The sequence below is a fragment of the Equus caballus genome, chromosome X (assembly GCF_041296265.1).
Source record: "Equus caballus isolate H_3958 breed thoroughbred chromosome X, TB-T2T, whole genome shotgun sequence".
Lineage (NCBI taxonomy): Eukaryota > Metazoa > Chordata > Mammalia > Perissodactyla > Equidae > Equus > Equus caballus.
The window spans coordinates 143181516-143202041 of NC_091715.1; the positions used below are offsets into that span (position 1 = coordinate 143181516).

General features: G+C 47.3%; 1 protein-coding gene across 1 annotated transcript; it reads left to right on the top strand.

Moving 5' to 3' along the window:
• The first annotated feature begins 80 nt into the window (after positions 1-80).
• On the top strand, positions 81-20292 carry GABRQ (gamma-aminobutyric acid type A receptor subunit theta). Its single transcript, XM_014729262.3, has 9 exons — positions 81-543; positions 2568-2656; positions 8004-8071; positions 9649-9869; positions 11693-11775; positions 12259-12396; positions 12710-12862; positions 13569-13816; positions 14417-20292. The coding sequence occupies exons 1-9, from the start codon at positions 395-397 to the stop codon at positions 15338-15340; spliced, it is 2073 nt and encodes a 690-aa protein (XP_014584748.1). The 5' UTR covers positions 81-394; the 3' UTR covers positions 15341-20292.
• The last annotated feature ends 234 nt before the right edge of the window (positions 20293-20526 follow it).

Consider the following 20526-nt stretch of genomic DNA (forward strand, 5'->3'; position numbering starts at 1 on the left):
GGGCGGAGGCAGGAGCGCGCGCCTTTTTGTGCGCCTCCTGGCACCTGCAGGATTGGTTCCGCTGGTGCTGCCGTCGGAGTGGGCGGAGCCCGCTGGGCGCCCGGGGTGCCCAGTCCCATCCTGGAGCGGCTGCAGACGGAGCGCACCTCGCGGCTGACCGGCGTGTCCTAGGGGCGCTGCGTCGGGCAGAGCTGCTGGGGGGCTGCTCCTCCCAGGCTCTGGGCTCTGGTCCGATCTCCGCGCTCTCTGCTCCGCGTACCCTCGCTACTGTCTCCTTAGAGGCAACTTCTAGCGAGCCCCCAGCTCCATTTCACCCCACACTGCCCCCACCCCGTCCCATTCCTCGGCCGTCCGGCCGTCTCTCGCGCCCTCTGGTCCCCGGAGCACCAAGGCCATGGGCATCCGAGGGATGCTTCGAGCTGCCGTGCTCCTGCTGCTCATCAGGACCTGGCTCGCGGAGAGCAACGACCCCAGTTCTACCCCGAAATTCCACTTTGAGCTCTCCTCCACTGTGCCCGAAGTCGTCCTGAACCTCTTCAACTGGTAAGCGGGTGCCCTCAGGCTGGGCATGAAGGCGACAGGGGCGGGCGGGTGGCCTCGGACCTCTTGGACGGAGCGGGCTGGGGGAAACTTGGACCCGGGTTTGCGAACCCTGGCCCCTGGGCCCTGCCTGCGCGTCCCTGGAGGAGGGTGGGGTAGGAGTGAGGGTAGCCGGACTTAGAGCCCTGTGCTTCAGCCCACCTGTTACTGCTGCGCTTGACGGAGCCCGGTGTTGTGCCCAAACTGCAGCCCCAAGGGTAGCGGGGAGGATGCCCTCACCCCAGGGTCTGCCATCCATCCTCAGGTATTAAGGCCCTGGGCAGCTAAGGCCCTGGGCAGCTTTTCCCAGTTACGTCCTTCGGCACCTGTGGGATTGTGGGGGGGAGGGTGTACAAGGTGATGAGCAATTCTCAAAACATAGACAGTAGAGACACCTGTTTAAGTCCGGATTTTAGTCTGTTCCCTGAGGCATGCATGTATATTTGTGCATGTGTGTGTTGAGCAGTGAGGGACCTTTTCTGATGCCGCAGATGGAAATTATGAACTCAACTCTATCGGAGCCCAGACAGTGATAGGTGACTGTGTTACTGTGTGACTGTTTAACCGTGTGGCCTGAGATGGATGTGCTTTTGCACTTACTCCTGTAAAAACATTTGAAGATTCATGGTTCTTTTCTGTGTTTGATTTCAAGTTTGTTTGGGTCTACAAATATCTGAGGAGATGTTAGTCAGTCAGCCTTACATGTATATCACACACAGACGCTGAGCGCTGGCACATGGGTAATGTGTGGTCCTAAACAGGCGGGAATGATTCATGTGCACGCTTTGGAATGATGCAAAATGAAATTTTGTCACTAAAGATTATTGGGAATATTTTTTAATGGCAAATCAGAAATGAACATGTATTCAGAAAAGGGGGGGGGTGGTAGTTGGGCAAGGTTCCAGCAAACAGCTCTGCAATGGCCTCAACCCAACATGCCAGACTGCGCTAGTGAACACACACACACACACACACACACACACACACACACTGAGATTGCAGGGGCTGAAGTTCCCTGGTCATTGCGCCAAAGATCCTAGGAGTCATAGTGATGCCCAGAGCCTGTTCTCATTCACAAGGCCCTTTGGGGGAGAAGAGCTCCGCGAAAGGTCTAGGTGAATGGGGTGAGCACGTCAGAGACTTCTGGAAAGGCCAGATCTCTGCAGGGCTGAGCTGAGTCCACTTACATGTGCTCACCCAAGACACGTCTAGGCTGGAAGCACATGCTTAGCCAGAGAGATGCCTGCTCCCAGAATACATGTCTTTTTGAAGACAGTCCTGAGCCCCAAGAATCTGAAATGGTTTGGTTGGGCAACGGTCATAAATCTCTGCTATGTGAACAAGGCTTTCTCTCTGCGTCATATGCCAAGTCTTAAAAACAGAGATGTACAAAACCAAGGGCATGGCAACAAAATGCCCAGCCCCAACCCAGATCGGGGAAATGTGACTGAGCTGGAGAACATAGACTGGTTGGCTCAGCTCAGGAGGGCACTGAAAGTGAAAAATGACCTTTCCTGGGGCAATCAGGTGCCCCTGGAAGGAGGAGTCCCACCAACCCGGAAAGCTGCTTCCAGGCTGATGGCAAGGTGAGGCTCCTCAGGGAGTTGACGTAATGCATTTATCTGAGGGCTTGTACCTGTCCCCTCTCTCCCCTCTCCACTTCCCCTACAGTTTCCCCTCCTCCCCACCCCCAATCCTGCCTGGTAACAAGGATCCAGTCTTTGTGCCCCACCCTGTGGATAAAGGCTGGGGATGGGAAGGGAGAAAAAGGAGTCTGCGTCACTGCTGCGCTTCTGGCTGACTCACTGTAGGGAGGGAGGGGAGCCGGGAGAGATGCATACATGTATGACTGTACGTGTCTGCGTGTGTGCGGGAGAAGCGACGGCCCTGCCAAGTTGACGTCTGAGGTGCTCTTTGTTGTTTGTTCTCTGAGAAGCAATGTGGCATTTACTGATGACCGGCATTTATTGACGACTTCTCTGTTTCAGCAAAAATTGTGCAAATGAAGCTGTGGTTCACAAGATTTTGGACAGGGTGCTGTCGAGATATGATGCCCGTCTGAGACCAAATTTTGGAGGTAAGACACATCCAGACACTAGAGGCCTTTGTGTTAGGTGGAATAGAGCTGAGACACAACAAGCTAGCCCCACCCAGTAAACTGACCAGTGACTCTCCGCTAGGCTCAACACTTCTGCCTCTCCAGACCCTGCCTTCCTGACCCTGCGCAGACCTGAAGTGGAGCACTCTTAGACTCCCAACCCCCAGGCCTTTTGCTCTGCCCCTGGAATTTCTCCCACTTCTCTGCCTTGTTATGCAAGGGGCCTTCTGCCTTCTTCATGCTCTCTTACAATCCCCTCCACCAGCCTGAAGTGTGCACCCTGGTTTGGCTGGAGAAGTGCAAACCACAGAAATGGGTGTGCAAAACAAAACACACCGTGCTTCTCAGGCTAGAGTTTTCTGCCTCATCTATAGGGAGGGCACATGTTCTTCTTCTTGAGCGCACATTCTTTGCTCCCAGACACTCATCCCATTCAGCTAATTCAAAACTAAGAGCATGGTCTTCTCTGTCTAGTTTATTTCACCCATCCAGGTCCCAGGCACTTCTGCCTCTGCTCCCCCTCCCCAAGCCTTCAACTCCCTCCAAGTTAAGTCCATTCAATGCATTGTAGTCAGCGTGATCTTTATAAATCCAGCCTGACCACCTCAGGAACTTTTGATGGCTTTATTTAAGTGCAAAATAAAATCCAAGCTCCTTAGCGTAACACTCAGATCTCAAGCACAGAGATGAGAAATGGGAAGAAAACTGAAGCACAAACCTCCAGGGAGCCAATACATCAGTTTCTCCATATATTTCTGCCTAGCCTCCCCTCTTGGAAAGGGTGGCTGGCTTCAATCACACAGCTTTAAGAGACAGGCAACCTGCCCAGACCTCACAGAACAGGGCACATCAAGGAAACCTAGACCAAGGACAGACAAAAGAAAGAGTGCATTAAATAGAGGTTAGTCACATTTCAGCTCAAAGGAAACGGAGGAAGAGCTAAAAAGCAGAGTGTCTAAGCCAGAGAAAGTACACTACTTCCTGCAGGTTGTAGAACTCGACACCCACTCTAAAGGGTTAATGAATGTTAATGGTTCACATTTGTACATATGAATAGAGGTCTTCTGAATACACAATGCTTCCACCCCGAAGGGCACACAGCTGTGAGGACTTACCATTGTGGTAGACCAGTGGAGGCACTGTGATTTGCCCAGGAAGCAGCCTTGAAAACCAGAGTGGTCACCCTGGGCCTTAAGCTTTGTTGGCGAGACATTTGACTGGTGTCCCCTTTGCTGTATTGTTCCCTCTGAGTATGAGGGCAGAAGGCGCAGCCCCAGGACCCAAGGTGAGTGTGCACTGAGGACTGGGAAGCTGGAGCAGAGAGCGTAGAAGGCAAGTTCTTTCAATATGGGAATTCAGGTGTTAGGGTACAGCCAGCATTCCATTGCATGACCACAGTTTTCAATCATTTGTACCAAGCACTGGTGCGTGTCAAGGGAGTAGCTACTACATTTTCTCTTTTTCCCCTATCTCATGTTTCTCAGCAAAGGCTGACCAACAGCCATTTAAGTACACCAAGCACGTTCTCCCCACTGTTTCAGGTTGTCATCTCTATCAGCATCCAGGGCCAGGGGAGGGAACAGGGGCAAGTACCAATCTCTGGGTATTGTCAGGTGTGTGTGGTCCACAATATCTCCAAGGCACCTCACTAGCATCTTTTGAGCTAACTCAGATTTGTTTACACCTGATGCCTAACCTCTCGGATTACACTAAGCTTTATGGGCATGCAGACCTGAAGCATATGAGAAAAGATGGGTCCCTGATCTGGCCAAACAGTAAGTGAAAGTGGGAGGGCAAGGACAATGCAGGACTTTTTAGCATTTAGACAGGAGAGGCACTACAGGGCCTAAGTCTGGGGCTGTTGTATGGGGTGGGGGTTGGGGCAATCAGTGGGACAGCTGGGCCAGGGGGTTCTGGATTGGGGGAACCCAGGACTCCCTGTAAGGCCTCCCACTAGACACAGAGTCAAATTCCCCTCTGTGTCTGAGGTGAAGTAGAGTTTCAGGGCTTCACACACATACACACACAGGCACACACACACCCACATGCAGAAGCCTCACCTAACTGTGGTCAGGTTCAAATGGGAGCTTTATTTCTTCCTTGAGAAGAGGAGGAAGATGAAGAAGAGGAGGAGGATCCAGGGAAAGTTAACAAAGCTGCTTCTTTCTAGTCAAGAAAAGTGGGACTCCACATTGTTGCAAAAGGCAGGTCCCTGAGGACTTCCTGCACCTGGCATGACACAGGTGTGGAGTGAAGGAATGAATGGGACATCTTCATCATTCCTTCATTTATCTGTTCTTCTGCTGGTACTCTGATGGATACTAGGGAGGAAGAGGAATTGGGGCAGCAAAATTTCCAAGAGGGAGGGAAGTGGTTACCCCCTCCCTGCCTTCCTGAGCCCCATCAGGAGGGACAGTGATGGGATATGGAGCTGAGGCCATGACTTCAGAGATAGCATTTAGACACTTTATCTGGAAGCTTCTTGCTCCCCTCCCTTATCTTTTCAGGGATGTGGGGTACATTAGCTAAGTTCTCATTCTGACCACCGCTAGCACGTAAGGTGTCCCCTCTAGGCGGGTAAATTAGAAAAAGTTCTCAGGTCCCCTTCCTCCAGGCTTCATCCCTGGGCCAGGATTCATGGCTGCATTTCAGCTCCTACTTGTCCCTTGCACTGGGAGCCCTTGGACAGGGCTGTGCTCTGGCCCTTTAGGGTTTGGGTCCCCAGGATTCCTCTGTAGTGGATGGAGTGGCCTGAGTGGCAAAGAATGGTCTAGGAAGAGAAGTCTGACACTAGAGTGAGGTGGGGGGAACATGGCTGCTTGGCCTCTCTGGAGCTTGTTCCCTGCCGAACACAGCTTTCATCCTCTAAAGGCATGTGGGAAGCCTGAAAGGCTGCAATAAACAACTGTGGTTCTAGAAACCCTTGTCACTACATAGCACTTCGCTGGGGATCATTCACAATTGCACTGAATGCTGGAGACTGGGCTATGCCCTCACACAAAGGCCCATTTACTTCTCAGCTGCCATTTGTATGCTGATTCCCAATAGCACTCTGCTTTTTGAAGCATTGGGATAGGAATAACACGTTTCCGTCTTTGCAGCTCAGCTTCTGGACAATCAGCTTGCGGTGATGGCAGCAGCTGAAATGCAAGTGTCATGCGTGTTTTCATAGCAGCAGTGTGATGTAACACACATAGAATAATGACTTCTCTATGAGGCTTGGTGGAGGCAGCTTTGAGCCAATGAGGAAACAATAAAAATGTATTTTTCCACTGTACCCTATAGTTTACTACATATTTTCACATCCATGATCACATTTGAATGGGCAGTTATAACACCCAGGCCTGAAAAAGAAAATCAGGGGGCAGAAACACACTCAAACACAGACTCACACAATTAGTCACACTCACACTCACTCATACACAAACGCTCTCATACATGAACACACCCACGAATTCACTCACACACATACTTACATAGACTCATATGAACATGCTTAAACATTCACTTTTGCTCACACATTTATACACACATGAACATGCTAGCACATTCACATACACACATGAACATGTTCACACATCCACTCACACACAAACATGCTCACATACACAAACACACTCACACACAAACACATGCACACACTCACACACGTACTTCCATGTTAACATGCTCATTCATTTGCACACATAAATAACTCACATACATTCACTCGCACACACAAAAATACACGTAACCTGATACGCACACACTCACACATGCACATTAACATACTTGCACACAAACAGGCTCGTGTGTTCACTTATGCACAAGCATGCTCATACACATGAATATGCTCATTCACACAAATATGTCCACATATTTACCAACTCACACAAACATGCTCACACATGAACACACATTAACACACATAGACATCCACATTCACACTCTCACACATTACCATGCTCACACATTCACTCATACTTGCACAGTGACATGCAAACACACATGAATATGCTCATGGATTCACTTGCATATCAGTATGGTCACACATTCACTCATACACAAAGACACTCACATACATTCACACATTCAGTCACACACAAACACAGTCACATATACTCACATTCAATCTCACTCACATGGACATGCTCACAGATTCAGTCAAGATCGTGAACATGCTTAGATACACTCACACTTATACACTCAAATGTATGATAAGTATGAGTATATAAGTGTGATCACTTATCACACTTACCACTTGTAAATGAACAAGGTTGCACACACAGACACATTCACATATTGACATGCTCATACATTCACTCACACACAAACATGCTCACATACATGAAAACACACACAAATTCACTCACACACATGAACATACTCACACATTAATGTGCTCATATCCAAACACACTCAGAAATGCACTCACACATAGAGACAAGCTCACAAATACACAGATGCTCACACAGTCACTTGCACATGAACACATTCATACATATGGTTCCACACACCAACATGCCTATATGGTTGTATGTGGTTACACACTTACTCACATGCAATGTATGCAAGCACACAAACATGTTCGTATATTCACTCACATATGAACACACAAATTCACTCATATACACAGACATGCTCACAAACACACATTCATACACATAGGTAAGCTTACAAATACACCCATCCTCAAACATTCCCTTGCACATTAACAAGCTCACATACATTCACAAATAGTCACACATTCACTCACACATAAACATATTCACTTGCACGTTAACACACTCATACATTTACTCCCACACAACATACCTACATATACACATGGTCACACATTTACTCCCACACAACACACTCGAGCACACAAACTTGCTCATGCATTCTCTCACATACGGATATGCTCACATACACTCATGTACACACTGATACATCTACCTGCACATGAACACACTCACAGATTTACTCATACATGTGAACATGCTCACATACCCTCATGCACATAGCTCACACATTCATTCACACAGACACACCTTCACTCACACATGGACACACTCACATGCAGTAACACAAATGTACACACCACAAATCTTAGGTCGTGTATTTTGGGCTCATTGCTCTTGAGTTCTTATCAGGAAAACATTTAGGAAACGAGTGCTTCATCCCCTTATTTTCTCTTTATTTTACCCATGAGGAAACTAAGGCTAAGAGAGGTTAGGTAACTTATTCAAGGTCACACAGCTAGTAAGTGTCAAAATGAGGTTCAAACCCAGGCCGTCTGGCCCTTGAGTCCATGCTCTTATCCTTTTTCCTACCCTGCATATAATAGTGTCTTCCTGTATTACAGGTGCCCCTGTGCCTGTGGGAGTATCTATTTATGTCTCCAGTATTGAAGAAATCTCAGAAATGACTATGGTAAGTGTGTCAGCTCCAGCCATGGGGCTGGGGACAGGGGACATGGGAAAAGGAGCAGGGTCATAAGCCAACTCCAGTTGTTCTGACCTGCAACAGAGCCCACATGGAAGAACACGGTAGGTTTTGGAAACTACAGCCACCTGGAATAAATAAATAAATAAATCCAGATGGATTATAGACCTCAAAGTGAAGGGCTTATGAAGCTTTTAAAAGATAATATAGGATACTGTCTTTGTGTCTTTGTTGTCGGTAAGGACTTCTTTAAAAAGACACAGAAAACACAAACCATAAAAACAAATACTTGAAACTACAACTATATTAAAATTCTGTTTATCTAAACAATTCTGGAACTTATTTTTTGCAAAACAAACAAACAAAACCAGCATAAAAGTGTGAAAGGATAAGTCAGAGTGGACTAAGATATTTGCGTCACAAAGGACTGATGTTGAAGATATCCATAATTCCTGTGAATTAAGAAGAAGAATATTTTAAAAACCAATAGAAAAATGATCAGAAAATTTGAACTGTAACTTCACTTTTGTGAAGAAAATCAAGGGGGCCGGCCCGGTGGTGCAGTGGTTAAGTTCACACATTCCGCTTCTCAGCGGCCCAGGGTTCGCCAGTTTGGATCCCAGGTGTGGACGTGGCAATGCTTAGCACGCCATGCTCTGGCAGGCGTCCCACGTATAAAGTAGAGGAAGATGGGCATGGATGTTAGCTCAGGGCCAGTCTTCCTCAGCAAAAAGAGGAGGATGGGCAGCAGTTAGCTCAGGGCTAATCTTCCTCAAAAAAAGAAAAAAAGAAAAGAAGACCAAGTAGCAGATAAGCATATGAAAAGATGTTTGACTTTATTATTAATCAGTGAAATGCAAAATAAGACCACAATGAGAACCCATTACATACCCACCAAACTGGCAAAAATCAAAAGTCGGATAATACCATTGTTGGCAAGGCAGGAGCATTGGAAACACTCATCTGCTTTTGCAGGGGGGAGCGTGTAAACTGAAACTTTCACTTTGTAGTTTTTGTTTCATTGTGATTTTGGTATGTACGGTGTGTTCACACAATAATAAACATAGTATATTCATATAAGGGAATATTATCCAGCAATGCAAACATATTTAATTACACATGAATCTCACAAATACAATGTTAAGTGAAAGAAGAAAATTATGAATACATACAGTAGGATTCCATTCAGAAAAAAATTTTTAAATAGATCCAACTAACTAATATGTTCCCTAGAAATACATACATAGACAATTAAACTCTAACAAAAAGCAAGGGAATTATTATCATTAAAATCTAATCTAATGGTTACTGCTGGGAAGTGTGAGAAATATGTTCTAGAAGGAGACATTAAAGCTTGAAAGTTATTGGTAATATTCTATTTCTTAACCTGGATTTTAATTATGTGAGGTTCATTTTGTTATTCTTAACATTTAACATTCTTACATATGTTTCATTACTCATCTATGTTTATGATGTATTTCGTACACCTGCATACACATACACACTCTGAGCAAGGAGAGGTGGACAACCTCACTTACAACTGGGATTTACTTTTCTCTTCCCAGGACTATACAATCACGATGATTTTTCATCAGACCTGGAAAGATCCACGTTTAGCATACTATGAGACCAACCTGACCCTGACCCTGGACTATCGGATGCTTGAGAAGTTGTGGGTCCCCGACTGCTACTTTCTAAATAGCAAGGATGCTTTCGTGCATGACGTGACTGTGGAAAATCGCATGTTTCAGCTTCACCCAGATGGAACGGTGCGGTATGGCATCCGGTGAGTTTGCCCAGGGGCCTGGGGACCATCCCAGCAGGCTTCCTTCTTCCTATTGAGTATTCCAGGAATGCACTCTAAGGGACACACAGAGGAGCCCATTGCTTTCCAAATCTGTCTTGCACTGCCCCCTCACTCATCCTATCCAGTAGCTAAAGTGGAACCTTCAGAGTCCCACAGCCATCTTTGGCTATCCTGTCCCCACACCTTGGCTTCTGCTGCTGCTTCTGTGTGGAATGGCCCTTCTCCCCTTTCTAGGAGTCTAAACCTTGCCCATCCTTCAATCCCTAACTCAAATACCCCCTTTGTCAAGAAATTCTCCTTTATTCTCTCAACTAGAAGAGTGCTCCCTCCACCTTAGCATTATACATTTTGTTATTTATCTTTATGTCTTTTCTCTCCTGTCCAGTGAGGGAGAGAGACAGATGAATGCTGAAGCCCATGCAGTGAGGGAGGGGGACCAATCTCTGCCATTGGTCATATTTGCATAATGCAGAGGGCCTGAGGACGTGCAGTATGTGTCTGTTGTCTATGGCTCTGTACACACAGAATGTGTGCGTACTGGAACTCCTCACTGGTCTATTTATAGCATAGCAGACAGTCACCAAGGCTTTCCTCACAGTGTCATTTCTTACAAACCATCTCTGAAGACAAGCACGAGGGATAAACTTAGCTCAGAAAATTGCTCCAAGAGGTAGCTGCCAGTGTCCAGCTCTATCTCTGGGTCTCTTCTTCTCTGGGGTGCTCCTGCTCTGTCCCTTTGTTTCCCTTTTCTTTCCCTATCCACTTTTCCATGGTCCAAGGCGCTGGAGTCAGAGAACAACAAAGCTTGCAAGGAACAGGTTACTAGTCACACTTGTTTCATTAAAAGGGTCCTCAGCTGATTAATGCTGGATGGAAGATTCATAGAAGGGAGAAAAAGACACACACACACTCTCTCTCTCTCTACCTGCTGTACAAAATGGAAATCGCTTCAAGGGTTGAAAGAGACTAGGCCTGGGTTAGCAGCTGGGAAGGGCAGGATAAGGGATGGGACAGAGCCTCCCAGCTGGAGCTGCATAGAGCTTTTGTAACTATTCTTCTTTCACACTGGTCATTTCTCCCACTTCCCCAGCTCCTCCAAGACCCCTCCCCAGATTCCTCTCACAGACCCACCACATGGCAACTTGAAGCCCCTGCCCAACACTCCATGGTCCACCTCAGATATGTTAATCTCTCCAACCTATTTACACCCACTGGTGTTTGCTAGGCCCCAGTACCCTCATAGGAAGATATGCAGATGAGAGCACTGTGAGAGCAGCTGCCATGGCCAAAGATGGGCCTGGGCCCCTACACACGTCTGTACCTGCACATCGCATATGGGCACCCGTACCGAATCTGGAGTTTCAGCTGCTTCAGTGTAGCACAGATTCCTCTTGATGGTCTTGCTGCTTCTTCAGCATGAAAGTGCCTTTTCTATCTCTGCATTCAATTTCCTCAAGGGCCCTTCCTGTTCTGACACCCTGAGGTTTCCTGACATGTCATACATCTCTTCTCTACTTAAGTCTTGCCACATTACTAGGTTTCTTTGTCACATACAAATTTCCTCTCTCCTCTCCACACAACTCCAACTCATCTTTCCTCTAGGAAGGAAGGAAGGAAAGGGAGAGGACAAAGAAAGAAGAAAAGGAGAGAGGGAAAGAGGACTCAGCTCTAGTGTAGGCAGTATGGGAAGGTGGGTCAGTCCTTGGGGTACCTCACACCTCCCCACCCCTGCAGTTTTCTCAGGAAGGGTAGCTTGCCTGGGCTTGACTGGCTTTTCCCTTCCTTTTGCTTTTCCTTTGCAGACTCACCACCACAGCAGCTTGTTCCCTGAATCTACAAAAATTCCCTCTGGACAAGCAGACCTGCAAGCTGGAGGTGGAGAGCTGTACGTATGTCTCCTGTGGCTCCTTCTTCCCAACTTGGGGTTGTGGCCATCAGGAAACCAAAAGCAGACTTGACATTGAGAGGGATGGCATATCTGCCCTACTTCTTCCCTCTCCCCTTTCTCTCTCTCCTGGATAATAGATAGACAGACAAACAGGTATATACACGGCATCTGGGATAAGGTGGCCTTTAGGATGCAAATAGTCCCATAGGGAAATCATACCTTGCTATTGGGAAATTGTGCACAAGCTAGTGGGTAGGAGCACATCTCTTTGCTGTGCTTTCCTTCCTGGCTGAGAAACTCTAAACTGAGAGCTCTCTTTCTGAGTACTCCCTCCCCCATGCTCAGGCTCAGCAAAACACAAAGTAACCCCAAAAAGTACAGGTTCCAACCATCCTTTGGTTTCCACAGCCTGCTCTGGTGTGAAATCTGCCTCTGCCTGCCTTCTGAGATTGACTGACTCTGTTTTTCTCTCCCTCCCAGATGGCTACACGGTTGAAGACATTGTATTATACTGGGAAGGCAATGGGAATGCCATCCAGGGGACTGAGAAGCTGCAGATCCCTCAGTTCAGCTTCCTGGGGAAGACAATGACTAGCAAAGAGGTGTTTTTCTTCACAGGTGGGTCTGACCCCTTCCTTCTCTCCTGTCTCTTGTCCCCTTTGTACCCTTGTAAACTCCTGGGGACCTCTGACTTTGACCTCTACACTCTGCTGCCTCCTTTCCTATGTCCTTCTGGTTCTGGACACCTTCCAAAACCCCCTTCATAAAATTCCAATGGCTTACCCTCTGCAAATGAGGAAACGGGTTTAGAAGCACTCGGCCAAGTTTAACACCCCACAGGTGTAAAGTATTCATGCTCTTGTTGATAAAAACAGGCCTCCTCTCAGGGCCAGTCTCTCACACCAGTAATACCAGTATGTCTCCTTGCCAGGTTCCTATGTGCGCCTGATACTGAGGTTCCTGGTCCAGAGGGAAGTCACCAGCTATCTTGTGCAGATCTATTGGCCTACCATCCTCACCACTGTTGTCTCTTGGATATCGTTTTGGATGAACTATGAATCCTCTGCAGCCAGGGTGACAGTTGGTAGGTCCTGTCCCCATCCCAGGGAGGAACTTGGGTCATCTTCTCAGAAAAAAATTGAGAGCAAGGGAGGAGTACCTGGAGCAGTTTGTGACTGCACAGGCGAGGAAACAAGATAGAGCCTGCCCAAAAGGCATTTGTACAGGTGCTCTGCCAATACCCAAGAGATAGACCAACATCAGAGACAGGTGTGAAAAAAAATCAAGGCTGGGATTTTGGTATGTTGGGCCCAAAGTACTAGAATTCATTATTTGTTAGATATATAAATGAATGGACAAGTCATACATTTAGATCAGAAATATTTTAGGGCTTACAAAACCTTCCAAGGGATGTGATCTCATTTAGTAATGAGGGACTAAAGGAAAGCCTACGTACTGGAAGGTAAAGGGGGGAAGAGCTGTCACAGGGCAAAATAGAGCTTGAGACGTAAACCACTGTGAAACAATGGCTGCAGATTTGGGGCTTTATCTGAAGAGCAATAGGAAGTCACTGAACCAATGCAGCACAGGCTGGGTGTAAAGATAGGGGAAGAGGAGCAAAGAGAGCACTTGAGCAAAGGCCCCAGGCCTAGAGAGCCAAAGGCCTTTGGCTGAGGGCCCTCCCCACCCCAGAGATGGCCATCACTCCCTTCATGTGGGATGTGGGCCCAATAGCTTGCCAAGAACTTCAGTCACCTGAGGAGACTAACTTTGTGCCATGTTGTTTATAGGTCTGACTTCAATGCTCGTCCTGAATGCCATCAACTCACATCTGCGGGATAAACTCCCCCAAGTTTCTTGTATCAAGGCTATTGACATCTATATGGTTGTATGCCTCTTCTTCGTGTTCCTGTCCTTGCTGGAATACGTCCACATCAACTATCTTTTCTACAGCCGAAGACCCCGACGCCATCATAGGCGACGCAGGAGAGCCCGAAGAGTCATGGCCCGCTATCACTACCAGGAAATGAAGCGTCAGGTTTGGCTTTTTGACTGACAGTCAATTTCCCTGAGCACCTCTTAAGCCTAAGCTTAGCACTTCACCCTTTCACATTTTTAAGGTCCTCTAATTGTCACATACAACACACACACACACACACACACACACACATACACACACCAGATAACAAAGAAGTAAAACAATTTATCATCACTCCTTTTTAGGTTGAGTCATTTCCAAGGTCACAAGGCTAATAAGTGGCAGAGCTAGATTTCCCCAGACCTCTGGACTTCAAATCCAGTCCACTTAACATGCTTCCAAGGGCAGGTGATGCAGCCAGAGGGAAGAGGAGCACAGGGAGCTGAAAGGAAGACACAGACACCAGAGAGGTTGGCCTACCCCTCCTTCCTTTGCTCTTCCCACTTCCAAAGCCATGCTGAGGCTTTTGCTGCTGGAAGTACATTAATGTCCAGCAACCACCCTCCTTCACAGGGAGCCAAATCTTAACTACATGAGGAGGCCTTGCCTTCGTCCACCACTCAGTGCCCCAGAGAAAGCAGCTGCCCCAGGGAGATATAGGCTTGGCAGCCACCATGGACTTCCCTTGCATGCTAACAGCCTCTTGCTCCTGTTCCTCAGTACCTTGCACACCAGAGACCCGAGGAAGACATGACTCTCTCAGTGGAAGAGATGAAGAATCACATGAGAAGTGCTGATGAGGAAAACCCGCACCGTCTTCCCTCCCCATCAGTGTTTGTTCATGTAGGATCTGATCCTACCGACTTCAGGAATCTATCTACCGTCTCCTCAAAGGATGACCAGGTTAACATAGAAGATGAAAATGGCTCTCCTCCCTCCAGACCAGAGGAGGCCCACCTGGGAAGCCCAGAAAGCCTTGGGTCTTTGACCTCCCTCTCAGTGCAGGCCCCACTGGCCACCTCCGAAAGCCTCAGCTCACTGTCTTCTCTCTCAGTCCAGGCCTTGGTGGCTACTGGAGAAAGCCTGAGTGATCTCCCGGCCACCTCAGAGCAGCCCCTGCACAGCTATGGCATTCGCTTTAATGGTTTCAAGATTGATGACAGTATTATTCCTACCGAAATCCGCAACCGTGCTGAAGCCCATGGCCGTGCTGAGTCCCGTGACCCAGAAGACCCTGAGGAGAGCTCCAGCTCAGATGAGAACCACAGCCATGGCCCTAGTGGGAGGCATCTGCTTGTCCACGGCCGGAGGTATGTGCGAGAAGTACGCTCCAACCTTGATGAGATCCGTACCGTGCCTGATGACATCAAAGTTGAGAGTGGCTGCCTTGACCTCAAGCATGATGTTGCCAGTACCTGGAGCCTTAATGTTGATGATTTCATGGGCTTTGAGCAAGACAAGGACAGTAACTCCGAGTCTGATGACAGTTGCCCCCCGAGCCCTGGGTGCTCCTTCAGTGAAGGGTTCTCCTCCAAGCTCTTTCACCCTGACTATGTCCCTAAGGTAGACAAGTGGTCCCGGATCCTCTTCCCTCTTGCTTTTGTGGTATTCAACATTGTTTACTGGGCATACCATATCATTTAGTCCCGCAGTGCCCCAGAGTGGCAGGGACACTGAGCTCTACTCCTTTCACATTTCCTTTTGTTCTGTTTTGCCTTCTTTACTTTGTTTTATTTTGTCATTATGTGGGCAGTCAAATCAGTTCTACTTTTCTCTTTATAAACATGAGGTGGGAGTAGTTAGAAAGGATGTGTTTTGGCTAGAAGGAAAGAGATTGAAGGAGGAGTTGGAGGTAAATAGCACATTGATTTTCCTTTTCTGCTAAAAGGCTATCACCTTTTCAAAGACTTCTAACTGCTAAGAAGCATGGGAAATCCCCGGAAATGTTTAGAAGACAGAGAGGAGCCAGGTTGGGGAACAGAAGAAGGATCCACTCCCTGTATACAAACATTTCTGGGGGAGTTTCTGTCCCCCCGAGGTGTTGAATTTTCTTTTTCATTATTTTTTTTCTTCTGTTTTTTCCTCCTAGGGATTATGGTCCTTGCTCACTACCTGCTTAGGGTTCTACAGGAGAATATCAAGCTGGGTTTGGCTGGGGTGCACAGGGAAAGGGCTAGCCATGGCTTGTAAGTGCAGGGAGCTGGCTCTAGGGAACTTGGGGAATTTTGAAAGTGCCTTTTCTCCAGTGTTTTTTCTGTTGTGTTTTGAGTGTGGTGTTGTGGCATGGGGTTGGGAGTGGAATGTGGGAGGGTGGATAGGGGTGCTGAGTGGGATGTTAGGGTAAGTGAAAGAGCATGTTTCCAGCAGGAGCTCGCAGGGAGTGCATTATGTCGGGTTGGAGATTAGTCAGATTGAGCTGGCATCTTTGGAGGGATTGGAACTTCTCTTATCTATATTTCTGCTTCAGAATGCTTGACAAGAGGGACTCAATACCTCTGTCTAGGTCAGATACTGATTTGATCACCAGTCACAGAGCAAGCACTTGGTGAATGAAGACTAGGGTTAGGAAAGTTCTGACTTGATATTTCACTGTCTAATCCATAACAGCAGACAAAAAAAACTGTTGTGAATCTATATACTAATCCTCTCTATTTGTCTAGTGCATAGTAAGTATCAATGAGCTCACTGACCCATCACATCGTCGAAGCCTTGCGGGAGCCCTGTGAGCCAGGGAAGGCAAAGCACATCATTCCCAGTGTTCCGAGGGGAAAAAATAGAGGTTATGTACCATGTTTGAGGACATGCCACCTGTGAGTGGTGGAACCACCTCACTTGCTCATCTTCTTGTCCTCATAACTCTCTCAACCGAGGCGCTCCCCTTTCTCCCCTCCCCTTTACAAAAGGGGGTGCTCTATCAGATTCTGATTATCTGCCAGGCACCAGACCTCATTCTACAGCACCTGTAGCATCTCTGCAGGAAGAGGCTGGTGACCAGCCAATGAGTGTGAACCAAGCACATGGAACATGGGCACTGCCCACCCAGTAGGGCTCGTAAGGGAAATAGAAAGTAGCCTATGCTCCAACTTGCCAAGCAGTTCCACCTCATTGACAGAGGCTGTGAGGGAGCAAGATTTGCCAAGCACTCAGCCTATGTCCCTCCTTTCTCTCTAGGCAGCCTCTCCTACAGCCCCTCAGCCACCTACCCTTTTAACTGTGTTTCTGTGTTTGTGTTTCTGTGTATATTTGCATGTGTGTGTGCCTCAAGGTAGTTCTGTATGCACATACAACCATTTGAGAAGCTGTGTACTTCTATGTATAGCGGTGTAAATCTATATTGGTGCATATAAGAGTATATATATAACAATGAATGAATGCATATATGTGTGTGCGCACCCCTATGAAAGAGTGTGTAAACTTGTGACTTACATATATGTGTGCTTGTGTGTACACACATGGGTTTATTCTGTGTGCGTGTATATAAGTGCATGTGTGCATGCCCATGTTTATTTCTCTGATTTGAATGAGTGTGAAAGGAAATACATATATTCCCTGTTGGTGGCTTTTCTAGAGCCACCAGAATTCCCTTGGCCTGTTCCCACATAAGGGGGACTCCTATTTGGCCAGGCTGGTTAACTGACTGTTTCTTTCCAATTCCCTGTTCCAGGGAGCAGTATCTCCGAGTCTCCATCCACTCCTCTTCTCCTCCCTCCACCCACCTGTGCTGTCTCCTACATAGAGGATGTAGAAGAAGTAACTGTAGTCCTAGGAAGTGATAATTTAGTGCCTTGAGGAAGGAAGTGCTCAATTGTGGGATAAGCTTGGAGTGCAGAGCATTTTGCTTTTTCCTGGAAAGATATGTTTTGGAGTAACAAAGATGGGGTGGGGGGAGGGAGAAGCCTTGAAGATGCATTGAGGACAGAAATATGATGTAGACAGTGGGGTGGGAGAGCTAAATAACTGGAGAGGGGGTTGTATATAGCCTTTATAACTCATCCCTTTATTCCACTCACCTTGTTAGCCTGACACGTGTTGGGGCTGGAGGCAGCCGCAAGCACGTGGGTGATGTGAGGAAATGGCCCAGGGGATTGGCTGCTAGCAGCTGGATGCAGAAAACCAAAGGTGCCTGGGAGATGGCTGCAGGCATGGACTGTGGTGGTGGGCCCATTCAGGGACAGGGGCGCTTTAGTATCCCATCCTGGGATGGTTGTTGGCTAAACTTCAGCCTTGGATTTCAGTCCAGAACACCCTCCTTCCACCCCCTTCAGGGAAAGAGAAAGTCAGAGGGGTGAGAAGGCTGACCAAAGACAGAACTACAAGGAGCCCCAGGGACTGACTGCCTAGTTCAGTCCAGCTTGTCACCTCTCTTCTTTTCTATACAGGTAGTATGCAAATATAGCCTCCTGCACATACATGCCACAGAGACCTACACAGTCACACATACATACATACACATGAGGACACTCACCCTCAGCAGTATATACATATACACACACAGACATGCACATTCACATACAGTCACACATATATTCCCATGCACAATCACATATGTTTACCTTCATATTGTCACACACACACACACATGCAAATCTCCTAAGACAGCTAAAATCAAGAAATTGTTGCTGGCATGTCTAAAATTGCCTCTTTCTTTTTGGACACCCCTCAAAGAGAGATCCAGGTTGAGGGGAGAGCAATGACCCCACATCTGAAGTTCCCATCGTGGGTATTGAAAGACTTGCTTCCTGGGGCCTAAACATTTGTTGGTTGATTTGGATTTGGGTTTTCAGGATCCTGGAGGGCCTTTAAGCCCTGAGGGAGGCAAGCAGTTCATTTGGGGTGAGGTCATACAGAGAGATTGGGCAGTGAGGACAAAAAAGGGGATTTTAAGATGTGTCTGGCAGCAATGCACAGGAAAGCTTCAGAGCACAGAGGAAGGGCAGAGAGGCCAGTTGTAAATATCTCCATAGATCCACATAGCTAGATATAATCTTATACCTTAAAGAGTACCTTGCCCTAATGTGCTGCAATAAGAGCAGTTGAGCTCTACTGCGACTTATACTGTGTGAGGTTAAGTGTCAAGGTGAGGTGGAGGTTTGGCAATTGCACCTTTTCAGAAATTTGAACCTTTTGGGTTTGCCATGGACTTGGTTTTTTTAGCCTGAAAATTGCCAGATCTCCACTTGTCATGTTCTCTGTGTGTTCTGTCGTCAGCATCGTCGTTGAGCCCCATTCCTAGCTGTCCCCAGCCAAAGAGGCACACCCTCCTCTAGCTGGCTGCCTACATCCCCTCCCACTCCTCACCTCACACCAAGTAAGTCTGGAAATGCAGAGCATCTAGCAGGGCCCTCCTGGGGTTAGGCCCATGGAGCCTTTTTCAGCCCCAGTCAATCGGAGAGTGCTTGTAGTGATAGACAATTTGGGGCTTGGGAAGAGGGAAGGGTCTTGCTGAGTCTGGGATGGAGCAACTCCCACTTTACTCCTCTACCCACCTTGCCTTTCTTTTCCTCACATGGGCTATCCAATTAACTTGCCCCCTAGAATCCCTTCTCCACCACTACCACAGGAAGGACACTCTCTGTCTCTCAAAAGTGTCACTTTCTTGTGGGGATATATGACACATTTCCTAGCAAGGTCTTGCCTGTTCCATCTGTCACTGTGGGGTGTCTTTGCAGAGATAATGGACGATCTGTTGGGTCTTACTGGAGCTTATCAAATGTGTTCTTACAATCTGTGTCATCTTGTTAATAGCAAGGCTACAAAATCTTTGCATATTTAGAGCAGAATTTTGCTGAGACTGTGGCCGTTCCTAATGAGGCTTCCTTATTCTGTACATAAAAGAGCTAACCCTTTGAGCTATTAACTGGTGAATGCATTTGCTAAGCTATCCACCTGCATGGTACCCTGCTGCAGTGATGAGCAGCAAAGGAAATCGTGACTTGTCCTACAGAAAGTGCAGTGTGTTTGTGTTTATTGTATACTGTCCTGTGATCAATAAGAAATCTGTACGATCAGTGTTGGGGTTTCAGGGTGGGGGGTGTTACAGTGTCTCCCTAATCTACTTCAATTATGAAATAGCCCCAGTTGATCAGGGTCACCTCTATTAACTCAACATGTGTGAGACCCTGCACCCACCATCTTACCAGACTGCATCTCTGAGGTCAGTAGTCATCAGCAGAACTAAAGGTGTCCGAGTGTAGCGCAGCCGGCCACGGTGCCTGATGTCCAGCAGTGCCAAAGAATTCTTCAGAGGGCAGCCAAGGCATGCCATTCTGGAGGCAGATGAAATATGGTAAAACCACACACACGCAGGTCTTCAGGAGTGGTGCTGGGCCCAGGCAGTGAGAGGAGGACCAAGACCCACGAGTCCTGGATGAACTGACCCACAAAGGGCTACAGAGCAGGAGAGAAACCCCCAAGATGACCCAATGCCGTCTTTGTCCTCATTAAATGTACATTTTTGCGTGAAAAAGACCTTGACCAGTCCTGACTTCAAAAAAGAAAAACATGAAGAAACATAAAATTATGCTTCTAAAAAATATGCTGAAATAAAGGTTTGTAAATAGCCAAAAGAAGAAAATAAATATATATAATGGCAAATATGCGTCTGCGTCACCGTGTTTCCTCTGTTTTGGATTGGGAGGGAGCTCCATCTGGGCCCAGGAAGCTTCTGGCTTCCATTGTTCACCTTTGCCTTCCCACAGCTTTGCACATCCACCTCATTCCCTGGAATATTTGAATCCAGAGGTTTCCAAGTAGAGGGGAGATAATAATGTTGCAGTTGAAATCAGGTTACACTTTTACACAAGCCATTCTAATCATTTGAAACAAAAATT

Bases quoted from the DNA above. Each gene is read 5' to 3' on its own strand.
- GABRQ (XM_014729262.3), top strand. From the start codon at position 395: ATGGGCATCCGAGGGATGCTTCGAGCTGCCGTGCTCCTGCTGCTCATC. The intron at 8,072-9,648 runs GTAAGTGTGTCA...TTCTCTTCCCAG, and splicing joins AAATCTCAGAAATGACTATG to GACTATACAATCACGATGAT. The intron at 11,776-12,258 runs GTACGTATGTCT...TCTCCCTCCCAG, and splicing joins CAAGCTGGAGGTGGAGAGCT to ATGGCTACACGGTTGAAGAC.